Source organism: Lemur catta, chromosome 1, assembly GCF_020740605.2.
Source record: "Lemur catta isolate mLemCat1 chromosome 1, mLemCat1.pri, whole genome shotgun sequence".
Lineage (NCBI taxonomy): Eukaryota > Metazoa > Chordata > Mammalia > Primates > Lemuridae > Lemur > Lemur catta.
The window spans coordinates 92889764-92908588 of record NC_059128.1 but is presented as its reverse complement, the minus strand read 5'-3'; the positions used below and the strand labels follow the sequence as shown (position 1 = coordinate 92908588).

Genomic DNA, 18825 nt, shown 5'->3' with positions numbered 1-18825 from the left:
TGCAGTGGTTGCCTGTGGGGCTCTATATTAATCCTAAATTGGAAAATTGAGGTGAAAAGTGTAGTATCTCTAGCCCTAGAAGGAGGAGCTGAGTGAGCCCGGTGATGGCACCAAGTCACCTTCAAGTTTCCAACACTTTGGAGATCACTTCAGGTCTTGAGATCCCATCATTCTTTTGAAATTGCCTCTTCCTCAGGACGGATCATTTGAGAAAAGGAGAGATCCCCCAGGGTCAATGGCAACTTAGGGCTTTTCACTCAGCTCTGAAAACAGCAGATGGAAAGCTCAGGCACCTAGAATTGTGGTTGTTTCTTGTGAGACACCTGCTCCCCTGACACCACTCTCCAGGAGGCTGAAATGAGCTGTGAAAGGATGTGAAATAGGACCACTGCTGGGGCTCTGGGGGGACCTGCCCCAGACCCTATAGCTCCACACATAGTACTGAGCTCTTGGGTCTGACAGGAGCCCTGAGCCAAAGCAGCTACAAACTCCCTGAGCACTGAAGACAAAACCACGGGTAGTAAACCAACTCTGCAAGGAGACACACCTACTAGACTGGGCTCCCAGGTGCTTGGGGAGACACCACAAAGTCTCATATAGTTTTGACTTTCTGACACAGTACTTGGCATATCTTGGAGTCTCCTTAAATACTTCTGGAAAGAATTAGCTGGGCAGCTAGGGAAGAAAAGCAGCTGCTATAGATATCACTTGGGAACTTTCCCAATCAACGAGTGGCTGTGACTAAACAGGTCCTTGAGGGAATCCCTGCCAAGAGTCCAGGGAATCTTTGCCAGGAGGTCCCAGAAAGCTGTGTGGAAGCTGAAGAAACCCTGACAGGAGCTCTGGAACTGCTGATCAAACTCTAATAGGAGCACAGGAGATTTTGACACTAAGAAAAGCATAGGTTTGGATTTCTGTGCTTCCCACCCACATCTTTTTGGGACAATGGGACGGGGGAAAGGTTACTATTTTTTAACACCAGTGGTTAATTGTGGAGGGAAAAGCAGAAGGTCCCATCAAGAAATGTTAAGCTGTTTGCAGTATGAGGAGCAAGAAGCCGTTATCCTGAACCAGACCCACAGAGAGCTTTGAAGACTTTGCCGGGGCTGGGCAGGGGGAATCATGGAAATAGTGAATTCATTGAAAAGTATCCTTTTCACAATTTATTTAATAGTGATTTAACCTACAGAATGGGCATGGCAAAAGCACAGCTCTTCAGTCAAGTGCCAGTGGGGCGTCTTACTGTGCGGCTTTGGCTGTGGTGGCTAAAGGACACCCTTTAACTTTGTGATCTCCCGGAGATTCCCAGGTGCCTGCAGCCTAGGCGGGCAAGAGACGTTCTGTGTGCTCTGAGCTAGGACAGTGCCGGGCAGTCAGGGTAAAGGCAGATGAAACACTGCCTGGCGTAGCTCGGGGGGAAAGGGCGGCCAGCCTCAGGTCGTGGTAAGCAACTGGTGGTCAGCAGACCAACAGGGTTCTCGGGTTTTTTTCCCCTCTGAGAGCTGAGCTTCTTGGAATTAAATTGACAACATCACTACACCATTTAAGACCATTTATTAGTAAGAAAAACTAAATTTATAAGGATTTGCTGCAGTGGAGGAAAAATCCTACCTTGATAAGTTTAGCAAGTGCCTTAGGAGGAGGAAGTCAGAAGTGGGGTATTTATAGGGCCTTAGTGTGTGGGGAACTGATGGGGTTGGGCAAAGTTTGTAATGTAATAGTTTAGGATTGGTGGACACAGGGAAGCAAAGGTCTTGAAACAAGTCATAGTAAGTGAACTGTTGTCTGATAAACTCTTTGTCTAGATAAGCAAACTATTGTCTCCAATAAATTGATTTGGAGGAATTTCCAGAAGCAAACAATGCAGTTATTTATTGGTTTATGGACATCTTTCCTGGGCAAAGGTTTCCTAGAACAAACAACAAAATCATGTCACAGATCATCTATAATCTTATAAGTCATATGACAGACAGTCTCAATTCTCATCAGTGGCTTTCCTGGAATGGCACAAGGAAAGCTCCAGGTTCAGTGTCAGAAATCAGTACCCATGCTAGTAGCCCCTACAGGGGCCATCTGAGGACAATGGGGATAGGAAAAAGGGATAAAGTCTTTGAGGCTCTCAGGATACAGATGGAGCATAGACGTTGGAGATCTGGGAGACCACAAAGTAACCAGATGTTGGGATGGCAGTCTTGACTTTAGACTAGTAGAGAACAAAGAGGAGGTGGAGAGGGAAGACCAAGGCACATGGCATTAGAAATCTGTGAGACGTGATAAGAAGCCAAAAGCCAACTGTGAGAGTAAAATTATAGTACAACAAGACTTGGTCTGTACTATCCTCATTGAGTGAGGATCTGGACTCCGAAGCTATTGTCTTGTTAGTGGTAGTTAGAAGAATTTTAGGAAGATTCTGGAGGAATCTAGAATAAAGTTATGGTAGGACAAGACTTGCATGGCCAATTTCGATTTACAGGGACAAAGCATTGGGAAGAAGGAACTACTTCCTTCCATCTGACCCATGTGTGTTTTAACCAGGCTTTTCCCTTCGCCATTGCATTGTCCCTTGGCCACTCAGATTTCTGATTCACAATGTAAAACAAATAAGATATTGGAGGAGACAGAACAAGACTTAGACACACACAGAGAAGTATCAAACAAGTAGAGCTGTGGCCGATGCCAAAAAGAAAAAAAAGAAGAAAGTTGAAAAATACAGCCACAGAGATAGGCAGACAGATGTCAGCAGACAGACTTGGGTACAGATTATGTGCCAGGGAAGAGTAGAAGAATAAATGGCTCAGGGGGAGAAAGGCACAGATTCGAATCTCTCGGTTGACCATGAACAAAAAATTAAATCTTATTTCTTCCACCCTTTTTCCTTCCTTCCTTATTTTCTTCCTCTTTCCATAGCTATTGCATGTCTAATACACGCAGGGCTAGGAGCTGCAGGTGAAGGTGGTAGAATGCAGAGGTGATTATAATCTGTGGAGACTGGAATACAAGGCCGTCGTGGGATGCACACATCATCTTTGAGGCTGCTTCATTTATACAGGAAAGAGGGGAGAGCTAAGAGATTGAAGTGAGTCAGGTTGAGTCTCATGTTGTCTTCCTGGTTGATAAAGGACTGGGGACAAAGGGCCAGGAGACAATGGGGTTGGCTGAAGACTCAGACCTTCAAGGAGCTGACAACTCTGTTAATGGCAGTGAGTTTTATAAGGCAGGGAGCCCTCTGCCTCCTCCTGTCCGTATCCACAGACAGGGCGAGGGAATGCTGGGGTGAACTTTCCTCTCCCTCCGTCCTGAGTCAATGTTCACACCATAGAGGGTGGTCAGATTGTTCCTCTTCCTGGGCACCTGCTTCTCTTTTTGCCACACAGGGATGAAAGAAGGTTAGGAAAGAAATTTGAGAAATTGTGTAACAAAAAAGTAAACATATAACTATAAATCATCTTGATCTAAAGTGAAGAAGGGAAATTGAAAGAAACTTTTTTGTGTGCCTAACTTGGTCACAGATTAAGATTCCTGTTCTAGGGGAAGAGAATTCCATTCTCACTGAGTTGAGAGTGTAACTCTCTGGGTGGAGTAGGGTTTGGGGCCTCTGTGGAAGAAGCCCCAGGGGACTCTTGTGTGGTCTTGTGTGGTCCTGGGAGTAGTCCACACGCTTCCGTAGCATTGGGGTGGCTTTGAATGCAGGAAGTGTCTGGAAGTTCAGCCATCTGAGGAAGGTCAAGGTTTATACTCTGTCCAGATTTAGGTTTGGAAACAGGCCACGGTGGGGGCTGGGAGTCTTCAAAGGGGACATTTGTACAGCAAAAATGTAGGAAGGACATAATCTCAGAGTACATAACTGTGCTTTGAATTAAATAGAATTACTTTTCTAAAAAATGAATTTCTCCTTCTTTGCCATGGACCAATTTCCTAAGCCCAGCCATTGAGGCCAGCTATCAATACAGTCTTTGACTTCCTGAGCAGATGACTAAGGAAGGGTTTCTGTGATCATCAGTCTTAGGGTTGGGGTGGGGATGAGGCTTACATGATTTCCCTGTCTGGGGCAAGGGATAATTAGTATCATTTTTGCACTTCTGGAACCTCTGGCTGATGGATGGGGTCTGAGTTCTCAACCTGCCTCCTTTGAGACATTCATTCCTCTTCTTGGGGGGCTTGCCCTCGGCCTGTCAGAAATCTTCCTGAGGACTACATTCCATCTGTTTATGAAATAGAAACATTTGCTTTCTCGTTTTCATACATTTCCTTCTAGTGGTGACCTCTACCTTCTTGTCTTTAGCTCTCCTTTGGGAAGAGGAGAGATGGGTGGGGGGGGGGAAAGACCACTATGACCTCTGTTGTAGCAGGGAATTGACTTTTTAAAAGACACTAGTTCCTGGACCCAAAAGAATGAAATGCCAATGGTGGACTTTTCTGGCATCGTTGCTTGGGGGTAAATCTTGGGACAGTGTGACATTAAATTGCTATTTAGGCAGGTTTCAAGCTTTTAGAAAGGATGCAGAAGGAGTGTAGGAGGGTGAGGAGGAGGGACAGTGCATCCAAGGAGCTGGCTGCCAGGCCCCTGTCTCTAACGAAGAGGGGAAGTGGCTCTGCTGTGAGGAATTGCCAGGACAAACAGGGTAGGAGCGGGGCTGCGCAGGCCACTTCCCAGGGCCCAGGGCTCTGCTGGGCCAGAGCCCCCATCTCCACTCACACGTGAAGTGGACTTGCCAGGACTCGCTGCTTCTCACGGGCCAAAGACATTGGTCTTATCCGTACTCAGAGTTCAGAACCTTCCAGGCATCACAAGAGCAAAGACATCATGTCCTCCCACACCCTGCGGTTTGGCCACTTCAAGAAGATGCTGTCCTTGAAACATCTCAATATACAAGTACGTGTAAAGGGACACTCAGCACAGCAGAGTGAAATTCCAGGGAGAAGGCCTCTCGAACCTGTGTTTTGGGATGACGCTGGGCCTGCTGGAACATCACCCCCAGGTCACAGCTGGAGCGTCCTAGAGCAGAGACAATATTACATTCAATTTTTATGTAGATGGAGCCAGGTCACACGTCTTAGCAGAAAATTATTTAATACTTATCTACTGTATCGATTTATTCTTGTAAGATGTCATTGATTGCTTTATACCCTATTTTTAGAGGCCTTTGGAGATAACTCTTTCTTACACTAGGTATCAGTTTTCACTTACTTGGGAAGAAAGCAAGGCAAACAAAAAAGAAGTAGGGCAGGTAAATTGGGACGGGAGAAAGGAAGCAGTACATTTCCAGTGTTGGACAACGGTCTCTTCAAAGCAGGCATCACAGGAGGGGACCTTCAGATGCTGCTGAGAAGGAGTGTGAACGAGGGTCTGCAGAGGAAGCTAGACAGGCAGAGAAACACAAACTTCCTCTTCAGAGATTTGTTCTGTTTTTCTTGCACCTACACAAAAGATAAGAAGCAGCTTCTTATGCTCCGTTGCAGACCACAGACTTAGGCAAAATAATACAAAATATACATGAAATCTGTCCTCTTTGAAAGATTCTAGCAATACTGAGTAAAATTCACCCCTTTGCTGGTACACTCATAGCTGCATCTTTAAAAAGGTGCATCTTTCTCAGGTCTTTTTCTATGTATTGACATGGTCATTTTTGAAAAAAATAAATGGAATATTTCTATATATAAAGATATATATGTTTACAAAGAGAGCTTGTCTTAGTCCATTTTCTGTTGCCTATAACAGAATACCTGAAACTGGATAATTTTTAAATAAAATGGAGTTATTTCTTACCATTAAGGAGGCTGAGAAAGGTCCAAGGTCGAGGGGCCACATCTCATGAGGGCCTTCTTGCTGCTGGGGACTCTCTGCAGAGTCCCGAGGCAGCGTGGAGCATCACACGGTGCAGGGGCTAAGTGTGCTAGCTCAGGTGTCTCTTCCTCTTCTTATAAAGCCACCAGTGCCACTCCCATGAGAACCCATTAATCCATTCACATGGGCAGAGCTCTCATGACCCAAGGCCTCACCTCTCAATACTGCCACACTAGGAGTTAAATTTCAGCATGAGTTTTGGAGGGAACAAATATTCAAGCCATAGCAGAGCTAGACAGAAAATCTTCATCTTTCCCTCTTAGTGTGTGTTGAAATCGAGTTTTTAAAATTAGTATATATAACTTCAAATTTTTTTAGCAGCTGCAGACAATACTAGAGTGTGCATGAACTTTTTTATTTTTATTTTTTTTTACTATTTCCGTACGAATAGACAATGAACTCACTTCTAACCTGGTATTACTAAAAATATTACTAAGATGAATAGGTTTAATACATAGATCTTTTTGCCCCTTTCTTATTCCAGTTAAAGAAAAAAAAAGGAGCTGGATAAAATTTTAAAGTCAATATATTATTGAAGAGCACAGTTCAATGTTCCATTTGAATTGAGAACAAGAAAGAAAACACTTCATACTAAATAAATGAAAGAACTTTTAAAAATCGATGCAATTTCTCTAGTATGCAGAGGTAAGATGCCCCAGGAAGGAGGAAATAGGAAAGAGTAAGGGAGCAAGGAAGAGACAGGTAAACCTTTATGCTTCTAAAGCTCAAGGGGCAAAGATATAATAACATCCTTATTAATAATAATTTCTAAAACAAAAATAACATCGTAGTTTTTTAACTTTAAAAAATGGGTGGGCTGCCAACATTATTTTGAAACTGTTTCCCAATTAAAGTATGGAAGCACATATATCCCAGAAATCACTGTTTTCCTAAATTTGTAAGCAATTAACTTTGTGGACTGGAAAAAACATGGCTTCCCACCACCCAGAGATGACTATTTCAGTGACAATTCTTATAGATTTCCCCCAGATGTCTATTTTTTTTACCCCAGAAGAGGCATTATATGGTACACACTGTTTTATTACCTTCTTCCTCTTAACAACATCCCAGAAATTTTTCTGTTATAATTACAGTCTCCTACAACTTCAGTTTTAATGCTCTATCACATGGATGTGCCTCAGTTCATTTAACCAATCTCCTCTTGCCCACATACTAGACCTTGAGGACTTGCACCTAGAAGAGGAATGGATATCCCCCAAACATACCTGAAGAACAGCCCGTCAATGTGATATTTGGTTCTCTCCAGCTGGGAAGGGCATGCGTGTATTTGTAATTAAATGAAGGACAGGTGGATTATGTTAAGTGGGGCATCTTCAGAATTAGCTATTTGTGCTAATGAAGCAGGGGTACCAGCATGTGCTGAGCGACCATGATGCGTACTGAATGCAGCAAGCCCCTCTTGCAGGGTCTGCCCGTCTCTCAGCGTACGCACTGCGGAGGGAGAGGACTGTCATGATGAAATTGCCTTAGTTAAAGGGACCCTCCATGAACAAGGTCCTGCGTCCTTCCCCAGGGGAGCTCTCATCCAGTGATTAGTCCACAAGGGGCCATAATTACCTACCCACCCTCTTCCAGTGTGGAACAACTCTCCGGCGCTATCCCAGTTCCAGGGCTCTTTGGGGAATTGGTGGAGGCAGGTGCTGGGACCGCGATGCAGCTGCTCTTCTTCCGCCCCATCCTGCTTTCTTCTCTTCGCTCCCCCACAGGTGCATCCCCCAAGAGCACCCTCTGATAAGCTCACACGCATATCTCCAACTCTGCATCTGCTCCCCAGGGAATCCAATCTGTGACAGGCACTAAAATAAATAAACTTTATTGGTCTGACAAGAGTTTATGTGTATGGTATGTCTTTGAGACAATAGAAGTTAAATAATACTTAGTTCTAAGTGTAGTAGTTACAGATTTCTCCGTAACACTGGTGTTGCTGGAAACGTAACATTTTCTAAGTTAAATCAAATCTGGCCCGGAGCTCTTGCTTGAAGAAGTCAATAAGAAGTGTTCTGTATTAGTTATTCTCCGTGGCCTTTGCCCCACCACTTGGGCCGAACTAAGATCCCAGGTCTCAGGTCTGAGAAAAAGTTGGTGGGGAGGTGGATGAGCCCCTGCCCCGGCTCAGCAGTTGCTCACAGGCAGCAGCTCTCCCTGTGGCACCCTTCGCCCTGGGGGGCCTGGGACCCTCCCTGCTGCTCTCCATACTGACCTGCTGGACCATAGCTTCCCGTAAAGCCACACCTGTCCTCTTTATTATGGAGCAGGAAAAATATTTTTACAACCCATTTCCTCCCTTGAAATTCCAGGCCTTATTCAGCAGTTTCCTTATTTACAACAAGGGGATTTTATTCCTTAAGCAGCAACTGCTGGCTGTCAGCCCATCAGGAAAGTGACAGAGCCCTGGCTGGGCTGGCTAACTTTCACCTTTCCCCAGGGGAGGAAACAATTATAATATTCTGCATCCCAGAAGCAGAGGTGTAGATGTGACCTCTGGTTCCTCTGCTGGGGATAAATGGTTCAATTTTTATGAGGATTCCTATCTTCTTTTCTTGGTTGAGGTCCTGAAGTTGCTCCCATCCACCCCTATAATAAGCAGGGTTGGGAAGTCATTGCTAACAGGTAGATCAGAGAAGACATGATTGAGCCATTGTCATGTGCTGGGTTGTGCCCCACCCCCAAAAGATATGGTGAAGACTTAACGCTCAGTGCCTCAGAAAATGACTTTATTTGAAAACAGGGTCTTTGCAGATACTATTAATATTAGTTAAGATGAGGTCATATTGAAATAGGTAGCTTGGGGCTTTAATCCAATGCAACTTGTGTCCTTATAAGAAGAGGAGAAGAGACACTGAGATACAGTAGGGGTGAAGGTCATGTGACAATGGAGGCAGAGATCAAAGTTGGATCTTGCAGCTGCAAGCTGAGAAAGACCAAGGATTGCTGGCCAACCGCCAGAAGCTAGGAAGAGGCAAGAAAGGATTCTCCCCTGCAGGTGTCAGGGGGGTGTGGCCCTGCCAACACCTTCATTTTGGACTTCTAGCCCCCAGGGATGTGAGAAAATAAATATCTGTTGTTGTAAGCCACCCAGTTTGGGGTACTTAGCTATAGCAGCCCTAGGAAATGAATATATCCATTATCTCAAAACCTTAACTAGTAAAGTCAGAGATATCCTTGGTATTCCGTCCTGTGTTCCAGAAATCGATCCAGGCATTATTGAAAAGTAGCTACCTTCTAACTGCTTGGGAGACTGTCTATTTTAGATCCTCTGATGACAAGTATTATTGTAACTCTAATAGTCTAATAGTTGAGCACTACAAACAAGATTTAGGAGCTGAGAGGTCTGTTTCTAGCTCAGGGAAATTAGTGAGGCAGGAAGAAAAGCTAACAGGGTTCAGGGAACTGGGCGGTCCTCCAGGCTGGGGTCCAAGAGGGATTTCCTTACAGGACCTTATGTGGCTGCTCTGTGCAGTTTCTAGTTTCTGAGAAGAAGCTCTAGGAAGAAATTTGGAGATTACCTGGCACCACTTAGTGCCTTGTTTCATGTGGAGGAAACCAAGATCTGGGAAGGTTAAGTGGCTTGCCCAGAGGCCCAGCTGGTAAATGGTGGGGCCGGGACTGCAGCCCCAGGCATCCTGCCATGCAGGCCAGCAGGCTTTTCCCAGCTCTGAACGCCCTTGTAGGCCTGTCAAAAATTGCTCTAAGTTAGGAAGCAGTTCTGAGAAAGCTCTACACTGACTTCTCAAAACGAGTAAGGGGAGCACATTGGGCTTTGGGGAATGGGCTCCTGAGTTTGGGCTACAGGTAACTTCTAAAAGGCAGTGTTAAGATTACAAACTGTTTAGGCTTTTGCAATAGATAATAGCATTTAGATTCTAGCTGCATGGTTACAGGAAAAGTAACTGTAGGAAAACTTATTTAAACTCTCTGAGCCACAATTTACCTTTAAAAGTTAGATAATCATAATTTTTTGAGATTTATGAAAGATGAGATGAGGGATATTTTGTAAAAGGCTTGACTCAGAATAGGTGCCCATTAAGGTTAGTTGTCTTTGTTTCCTTAGTTCCCTTTTAAGCTCTCATCTGTGTCTTAAAACTTTAACCTGATATAATAATTAATAAGTATAGTAACAAAATTCCATTACCTTTATTACTATTAGGTTGGTGTAAAATTAACTGTGGTTTCAGACCGTGGATTTTAAATCATTATAACTAGGCTCAAACACATCTTTATTAATCAAAATAGGAACCATTACAATCAACACGTTTTTGCCAATGAGAAATAAGTTTGTTTATTCTTGTAGCGTAAAAAATCGGTGTTTTGGGATTCAATGAACTCTTGGAAAGCATTTTTTGCATCCTGCCCATTGTGGAAGCATTTTCCTGCAAAAAGTTGTCGAGATGCTTGAAGAAGTTGTAGTTGGTTAGCGAGGGGTCAGGTGAATGTGGTGGATGAGACAAAACTTTGTAGCCCAATTTGTTCAATTTTTGAAGTGTTGGTTGTGTGACATGCAGTCAGGCGTTGTCATGAAGAATTGGGCCCTTTCTGTTGACCAATGTTGGGTGCAGGTGTTGAGTTTTTGGTGCATCTCATCCATTTGCTGAGCATATTTCTCAGATGTAATGACTTCACCAGGATTCAGAAAGCTGTGGTGGGTCAGACAGGCAGCAGACCACCGAACAGTGACCATGACCTTTTTTTTAATGCAAGTTTGGCTTTGGGAAGTGCTTTGGACAAATTTTTTTTTTCCTCGTGAGCCTCAGTTTCCCTCCCTTCTTTATAAATTTGTTTATATAAGATAAAGTCTATGAAGCATTTAACATGACTTTTGCCCACTACATAGACTATTCAGTAAACATTGATATTATTAAAGATTTGAATGCAAGATGATAGTGGACTTTATATGGTAATTAGGCACAAAATAATGAAACAACTGGAGTGATCAAAATTTTCACCGAGGGGTTGTTTTTCACTTTCTCCCAATGTGATTTAAGAATCTGGAAGGAAGTCTGGTCTCTAACTGTACATCCAGCCTGTAGCTATGGATTTAAATGAATGACCAATTGCAGAGTATCCCTGGGTAAATCATTTAATTTCCCTGTGTCTTACTTTCTTTTCTGTAGAATATTGATTTATGGGAAACTAACAGTTTTGGAAAACCTTCTAGATAGAGATTGTGTTTATAGCCATGTTCATGTGGTTCTATAAACACGGAAGTGCTGGTAGTGCAATCACTCAAATCCCATGTCCTGCTTCCAGTGGCTTTTACCCACTGATGCAATATCTGTGTGTTCATTGCCACAAGGGCCATTTTCCCTGAGGTTTAATTTGAAATGAGCTGCACCTACTGCAAGACACAATGCAGGTGTGCTCTACTTTAGAGAAGACCATTTGCCCATGAATCTACGCACTGACTTGATGAATAACGGGGAAATAATACGGTCAGAGATTCCTGGGGATGCCTCTGCCTGAAAATTTGGGGTTCAGCAGGAATGGCTATTGCTTCTTGGCCCCAGTGGCTGCATATTGACTCATCAAAACACATGCAGTCGTCCCTCAGTATCTGAGGGGGATTGGCTCCAGGACCCCTCAATGATACCAAAATCCTTGGATGTTCAAATACCTTATATAAAATGGTGTAGTGTTTGCATATAAGCTATGCATATCCTCCCATTTATTTTAAATCATCTCTAGATTACTTATAACACCTAATACAATGTAAATGCTATGTATAATTATATAGTTTCGTTCATATTATTTTTGTTGTTGTATCGTTATTTTTTTCCCAAATATTTTCTATCTGTGGTTGGTTGAATTTGGGGATGTGGAACCCATGAATACAGAGGGCTGACTATATATTAGAGGAGAACAGTGATCAATTAAGAAACAAAGCATTTATTATTAGCCTGGGGAAACATTCACTCTTCTTACCTTTAAGGACTTAGAAATAATGGAGCATATTCCAAAACAAGGATAGTGGTAGACTGAGATGGTTTAAGAATTAACATTCTGGTTATAAAGTGCTATACAAGTCACATAGTGCTTGACACACAATAGACTCAGTGAATTATATTGAACCGAGTGAATAGGTGAGGAAGAAAACAAGAAAAAAAAGGAAAGAAGGAATTAGTAAAAAAAAGCTTGGACTTAGGATATGCGGGCTATGATTTATAGCTAGAATGACCCTAGGCAAGTCCTTGAACCTGAGCTTCAGTTTCTCATCTGGTAAACAGAAATGCTATTTGCCTCACTGGTTTGCTGTGAGAAAGAATCAAATACAGGCAGTCCCCAGGTTTTGGATGACCCAATTTACGGTGTTCCGTACTTACAAACCCCCAAGCTTCTGAGGCTCCCCATATGGATAATTTATAATTAAATAGTTAAATGAATAATTCGGGAAGTAGTTTCCTCTGTGGATACAGACAAAGCCACATGGCGTAAGCAGCTTGGTTGGTGCAGCATCTTTATGTTAGCACCTAGTCTCATTGTTTACAAGGTCGCTTATGCACATCATTACTTTTGTCTTAACTTTTTTATTCGATTTTGTGAGTCTGTGTTTACCCTCCAAAGCAAAAGTCCACTGCAAGTCCAGGTGAGCTTGCAGCAAAAAAAAAGGTTATTACAATGGAAACAAAAGTGGAAATAAGTAATTGTTCAAAGAGAGGCCAGATGCCATCATTCACTGGGAAAGCATTAGGCTTTAGTCGCTTGACTACCGGAACAATTATAAAGGATAAAGTGAGAATAATGGAATATGGGAAGGGCAGTGCTCCAATGAAAGCGTCAATTATTACTAAGCAGTGTAGTGGATTAATTATTGAAATGGAAAGGTTACTATTGATTTGGTTAGAAGATCAAAATAAGCATAACATTCCTATCGGCCCAGGAATTAAAAGAAAGAGCACAATAGTTTCTGTAACTTATTACAATACAGGGGCATTATTATTATTACAGTATTACACCATATTATTATTACCACATATGAGTCATTATAGTATTATTACTATTACCATACATGGGCTGTTCATCAGGGATCTGAGTTACATACAAACCCAACCTAAAACTGTTCTCAGGAACATATCTTGTTGGTAACCCGGGACCACCCGTAACGTATTATAGTTAGAGAAATACGTGGTTGAAAGCACCTGACAGTCATAAGACCCATAGATCAGCATCAATTCAACACAATATATTTCATCAAATATTTACTGAGCCCTTACTATTTGCCTGGCATTGTATTTCCACTGCTAGAATTGGATAAGAGATGATTTGTAAGACAGCCAGGCTTGTATCTTGGATAGGGCAACTGAGATGAAGGCAGTCACAGGCTCTGGATCTTAGGACTTTTATTTTACTTTTCATGTACTGTATTTATAACAGACCCTCAAACCCCACTCTGTTTGAGTTTCCCCAGTCCTTACCCACAGGAAACTCACAGTCTATGATGGGAGACAAACTTGTAAACTAAAAGTCCAAAGCAGCATATTAAATGCAATGATGGTGGTGGATAGAATATGTACGGACAAAAGGAGGAGGGGCTGGCGAAATGGAGTAGGGGAGTTTGGACGGTTTCTCAAGAAGATGATGTGTGGGTTGCATTATGGAAAATAAACAGGACTTCCTACAGAAAAAAAAAAAAGCAGAGCAAGAGCATTTCAGATAACAGGAAACATCACATGCAAAGCCAAATAAGCAGGAAATTGCTAGTTCCAGGTTCTGCCATTAACTGGCTCTTTGTAACCTTTATGGAATTTCCTCAAGTCCCTCTGGGATTTCAGTTTTCTCATTTCAGAAAATGAAGGCTGGGGGTGGAAAGAGGCAACCTAGATTTTGTGGAAGGTGCTTTCTAACTGGATATCTCTACACTACAGCAAAAAAAGGGGGTAGCTTTGGAAAAGTCAAGTGTTATTTTTAGGGCACAAGCCAGAAGCCCCCTCTCTTGTAACCATCAAGATGACAGGCAGTGGCTACAGCCATTCAAAAATTGTTGCAGAGATTAATTCGCCCACTTCACAGATACTTAGGGCATGTACTGAGCCAGGCCTTATGCTAGTAAGGAGCCCACGGTCCAGCAGAGGGAGACAGGCTCGTAAACACCTACACGAGAGCTTGGAAATCCTATCGGTGTGCACATGGTGAGCGCATGGGGGCAGGAAAATGGAAGCCTCTAGCACGTGCGGGTCACGCGCAGGGTGAGTGACATTAATTTATCTCCTAGGCAAACGAACTTCGTGTATCCTCATCCTGCATCACCTTCCCCGAGAAGCTGCAAACATTTTTCAGCTACCACTTCTTCCTTGGGAGGGCGCAGGGTGCCCTCCCTTCACAGCCTTTCCCAGACCGGTATGTGGGGCTCCACGTGCGCAAGGCGAATGCAGGTCCCCAGGCTGAGCAGAGAGCGCCTGTTCCTGCGACAGCTTCGCTTAGACCTGAGTACCCAAGGCAGGATTCCCAGCAACGTGGTAAGAGGTGGCCGGAAGGCAGGCTGTGCCGCGTCTCCAGGGGTTGGGCTCCCGGCGGCTGGGCGGGACTCCGATTGCATATAAGAGAGGAGCGCCACTATCCCGGCCGGCCGCAGCGCTGAAGCTCGGGCCCCCGTCGCGACCAGGACGTCGCTAGCACTGAGCTTGAGACCAGACCCAGGGACAGTGAAGAAGAGGGAAAAGTATGATTTCTATTTATTCGTTTATTTAGTATCAACGAATAGAAGCCGGGGGTGGGGGGTTGTGGGCGCGCAAGAGCAAGGCTGGCCCGGCCCGGGGGGCGTAGACACGTCGGTACCCTCATTAGATCCGCGGGGGGGGGGGGGAATCCACCGCGACCCGAGGGGCGCCAACAGCGGCAGGCGCCCAAACTCAGCAGCTTGTCTCCCCGCAGGACCACTTCTTCCCGCCACTTTCAGCCCCAGCCTCCGACGATGCGGCTTCTTGGGAAACTCCGCTCCTCGGCCGTAGGCAGTGCCATTCCGGAGCTCGCCTTCTCCAACGTGCTCACCCCGGGCCGCATCCCTGAGTTTTGCATCCCGCCGCGGCTGCCCGCGCCCTGCGCGCTCGAGCCTCCAGCCCCGGCCGCCGCGCTGCCCCGGCGGTGCGCAGCCGAGCAGGACCTGTGGCTCCGCGCAGCTGACGAGGGCGCTGGGCCCACCGACTGGGACCCGCGCTCGCAGGCGGCGCTGTCGCTGCCGCACCTGCCCCGCGCGCGCACCGCCTACGGCTTCTGCGCGCTGCTCGAGAGCCCGCACACCCGCCGCAAGGAGTCGCTCTTCCTCGGGGACCCGGGCGCCGCCGCGCTCCTCCGGCCCCCCGCCGCCCGGCCCGCGCCCCGCCCCCGGGCCCACACCTATAGTGGCGGCGGCCGAGATTCCCCGGTTGTGCCCGTGAGACCGGATCCTGCCGTCACCTCCACAGCCCTGGGCTGCCCCAGCCCTCCCCGAGACGCGATCTCCCCGCGGTGCCGCGGCTGCCGCCTCCTGCGCGCCCCCGACGGGCTGCTGAGCCGCGCGCTGCGGGCCCGGAGGAGTCGCGGTCTGGCCCGCGCCCGCTCAGTCTCCAGCGGGGACGAGGACGAGGAGCGCGGCGCCGACCCGGAACCCCCCACCCGAGCCCCCTCCGAGCGCCCGCCGTCGCTCCCCGGCCCGCGGCCCGAGCTCCTGGAGGCCGAGGGCACCGTGGCTCTGGCCCGCGCCGGCGGCGCCCTGCGCCTGGCCGCCGAGTACTGTCCGGGCAGCGGGCGCCTCCGCATCCGCCTGCTCCGCGCCGAGGGCCTGGCCGGAGGCGCCTCCGAGCCCCGCGCCGTGGGCTGCCGCATCAGCCTGGTCCTGCAGCCGCCCCGCACGACGCGCAGGCAGCGCAGCTCCGTGCTCCGGCGGAGCCGCAAGGCCGCCGTCGGCCAGGACTTCTGCTTCGACGGGCTCACGGAGGACGAGGTGCGCCGCCTGGCCGTGCGCGTCAAGGCCGAGAACAAGGGCCGGGGCCTGGAGCGGGGACGCCTGCTGGGCCAGGGCGAGCTGCCGCTGGGCGCCCTCCTGCTCCTCTGAGGGCCCGGGCCTCCCTCGGGGCGCTTTCTGCCGGCTGGGGGACTCTGGACTCTGACAGCTGCTTTGTACAAAATAAATGTTAATTTATTTTTGTATTTACGGTATTCTTTTATTGACCTTTTGATTCCTTGGCGTCCACCTTTGCCATCGTTTATTGGTAGAGAAGGAAAAAATAATAACTACCTCCTCTATTCACTGCACCCCATCCCTCTTTCCTGGTCGTTTTTACATTCAAAGGAAAAAAGAGTTGGCCTGAGAATGGAAGAGAGAAAAGGAAGCACACCCACCCGCGTTATTTTTCATTCCTTCCTTTTTTATACCAATGCTAAATGGTTTATGTTTTTTTTTAAGCAAGTTATTCATTCAGAATTGTGCCCAACGCTGAATCATATACACAGCTTTACACATTGACCAGGCATAGGTAATATCCTCATTTGTACACACGTCCCAGAGTGAAAGACTTTCCTCTATTGTCAGGATACCTTGGTAGGAAGAGAATTCCTTTCTCATTTAGAAAGAACAGGATCGTTCTGGAAGTGAATTCTTAAAAAACCGCTAAGGAAGAGGAAAATAAAGGAAGTGGAGGACCTTAGAAGAGATGGTCATGTAGGGAATAGAAATTCCTGGCATCTCTCTCTCCCTTCACCAGGAGCCCTGGGAAATCTTATTTCAGAAAAGAAATCTTCCCTGACTCTGTAAACAAGTTGGTATGTTTTTGTGACATTCTTCCCACCCGGCTATGTATCTGAGTTACATAGTAATTACCTTTGCAGTAGGATTTCCTAGATAAGTTGAAAAGTAAGTTGTCAGTTTCTTGAACACTGTGTTCTAAGACAGTGTTTTTTAATCCAATTTATTTTCATTTGTTGATTCAACAAATAGACCTGAGTGCCCTGGCAACTCTATTATTCCAAGAGGATTTGCCCTTGATTGTAGGAATCTACCTGGCAGTGCGAGGCACAGTGCAGTGGGAGACATACTGAGTCCAATCTTTTCTATGCCACTTGCCAATTGTCTGAACTAGGGCAAATCAGTTCATTTCCCTGAGCCTCATTTTCTTAATCAGTGAAATGGGGGCATATCTACATCCCAGGGTTTTGTGAAGATACGCTTTGATATCCAAATAACCCTTGAATGTGTGTGAGATATGCCATGCCCGAAAAGGCTTGAACTGTACTGCTGAATCAGTGCTCAGTAATGTTCTAGAAAATGAACACCTTCACGTCTCCTTCCTTTCCCGTTGTTTCTCCTGGTCCAGGAGTGGAGCCTGGCAAAATGGGTATCTACCAGAGACAGAAGGCTTGGAGGGGCCAGGAGCGGGAACACAGAGCCCTTCAGGATCCCTGTGGTCAATTTCCCCGTAAGTGATAGTTTGTAGTCATCCTTCCCCAGAAAGCCCTTCAGCATTATTATTACAGAAATGAGGTTCTCACTACAGATTTGGTCAAACTAAATAAAAATCTCAGATTTTAAATATAATTTCAAGTGCATGAATTAGCCCATAAATATAATCTAATTTTCTAATTTTGAAACTTAGAAAACACCATAAAGATGACTGTGGCTCCCAAAGCCGTATGGCTAGTATGTGTAGCTGAACTGAGACAAGAACCAAGTTGTTCTGACTGCTGCAGAGGACTGACCTAGCCATTGTTCACTTAACCATTACTTATTCACACTGAGCCCTCATTCTGAGACAGCACAGTAACAAGCCCAGAGGATGCAGCTATGAACAAGACAGATAAGCGATGGCCAAACAATAACCAAGGTTTTTTTTTTAATTACAGATTATGGTAACTATCACGAAAACAATAAACTAGGGAGGGTGGTAGAGGCTATCTGGACAGGGGAAGTGGCAGGTGAGATGTGCTTAGAAACAGAGTGGACAGGGAGGGTCTCACTGAGACTTGAAAAGGAAACCATTTGTAAGAGGAACTTACTGTATCTAAACAACCCTTTCATGTATCTGTATAATCCCTTACTGCATCCAGAGACAGAATTCTTGGTTTTCCCCTCCTAAATCTTCTCTCCCAGTCTTCCTTAGCTTAATAAATGGCACCATTATGCTTTCTGTCACTCAAACCCAGCTTTCTCACATTCCACTTTCAGTGTAGATATCACCTCCCCAGAGAGTCCTCCCATGGCTACCCCGTCTACAAGAAGCACCATCACCATTACGTACTTATTCACACTGCTTTATGTTCCTTTATAACACCATCACTACCTGACATCATATTGTGCATTTATTTTGTTTTTGTTGTTTGCTCATTTTCTCCTCCATGCGAATGTGTACTTTATAAAGGTAGGGACTTTGTTCACTTATTCATTGCTGTATTTTCAGTGCCTACAACAACATCTGGCATACAGTAGACACTCAATAAATACTGCTCAAATTGAGTGTTGAATGAAGACAGTAATGGCTGTGCCACTTTACATTTTCACCCACAGTGTCTAAGAGCTCTCTTTTCTCTACATTTTCGCCAACATATGTTATTTTTTGTCTTTTTGATAATAGCCATTCTAACCTGAGTGAGATGATACCACATTTTGGTTTTGATTTGCATCTCCCTGATGCTCAGTGATGTTTAGCATTTTCCCATATATTTCTTGGCCATTTGTATGTCTTCTTTTTAGAAATGTCTATTTAGGTCTTTTTGCCCATTTTAAAATCAAATTATTTGCATTTTTGGTTTGTTTTTATTTTATTTTTTGTTATTGAGTTGAGTTCCTTATATATTCTAAATATTAACGCCTTGTCCCATGTATAGTTTGCAAAATTTTCTCCTATTCTGTAAGTTGGCTCTTGATTCTGTTGATTGTTTCCTTTGCTGTGCAGAAGCTTCTTAGTTTGATGTAATCCCTTTGGTCTATTTTGTTTTTGTTGCCTATGCTTTTGAGGTCCTATCTAAAAAATCCTTGCCCAGACTGATGTCATGAA

General features: G+C 45.2%; 1 protein-coding gene across 1 annotated transcript; it reads left to right on the top strand.

Annotated features, from left to right (window-relative positions):
- Positions 1-14439: 14439 nt before the first annotated feature.
- Positions 14440-15985, top strand: LOC123641039 (C2 calcium-dependent domain-containing protein 4A-like). Its single transcript, XM_045555480.1, has 2 exons — positions 14440-14519; positions 14732-15985. Exon 2 carries the CDS (start codon positions 14772-14774, stop codon positions 15888-15890), a length of 1119 nt encoding a protein of 372 aa, XP_045411436.1. The 5' UTR covers positions 14440-14519; positions 14732-14771; the 3' UTR covers positions 15891-15985.
- The last annotated feature ends 2840 nt before the right edge of the window (positions 15986-18825 follow it).

Coding starts and splice junctions, on each gene's coding strand:
- LOC123641039 (XM_045555480.1), top strand. CDS start 14,772: ATGCGGCTTCTTGGGAAACTCCGCTCCTCGGCCGTAGGCAGTGCCATT.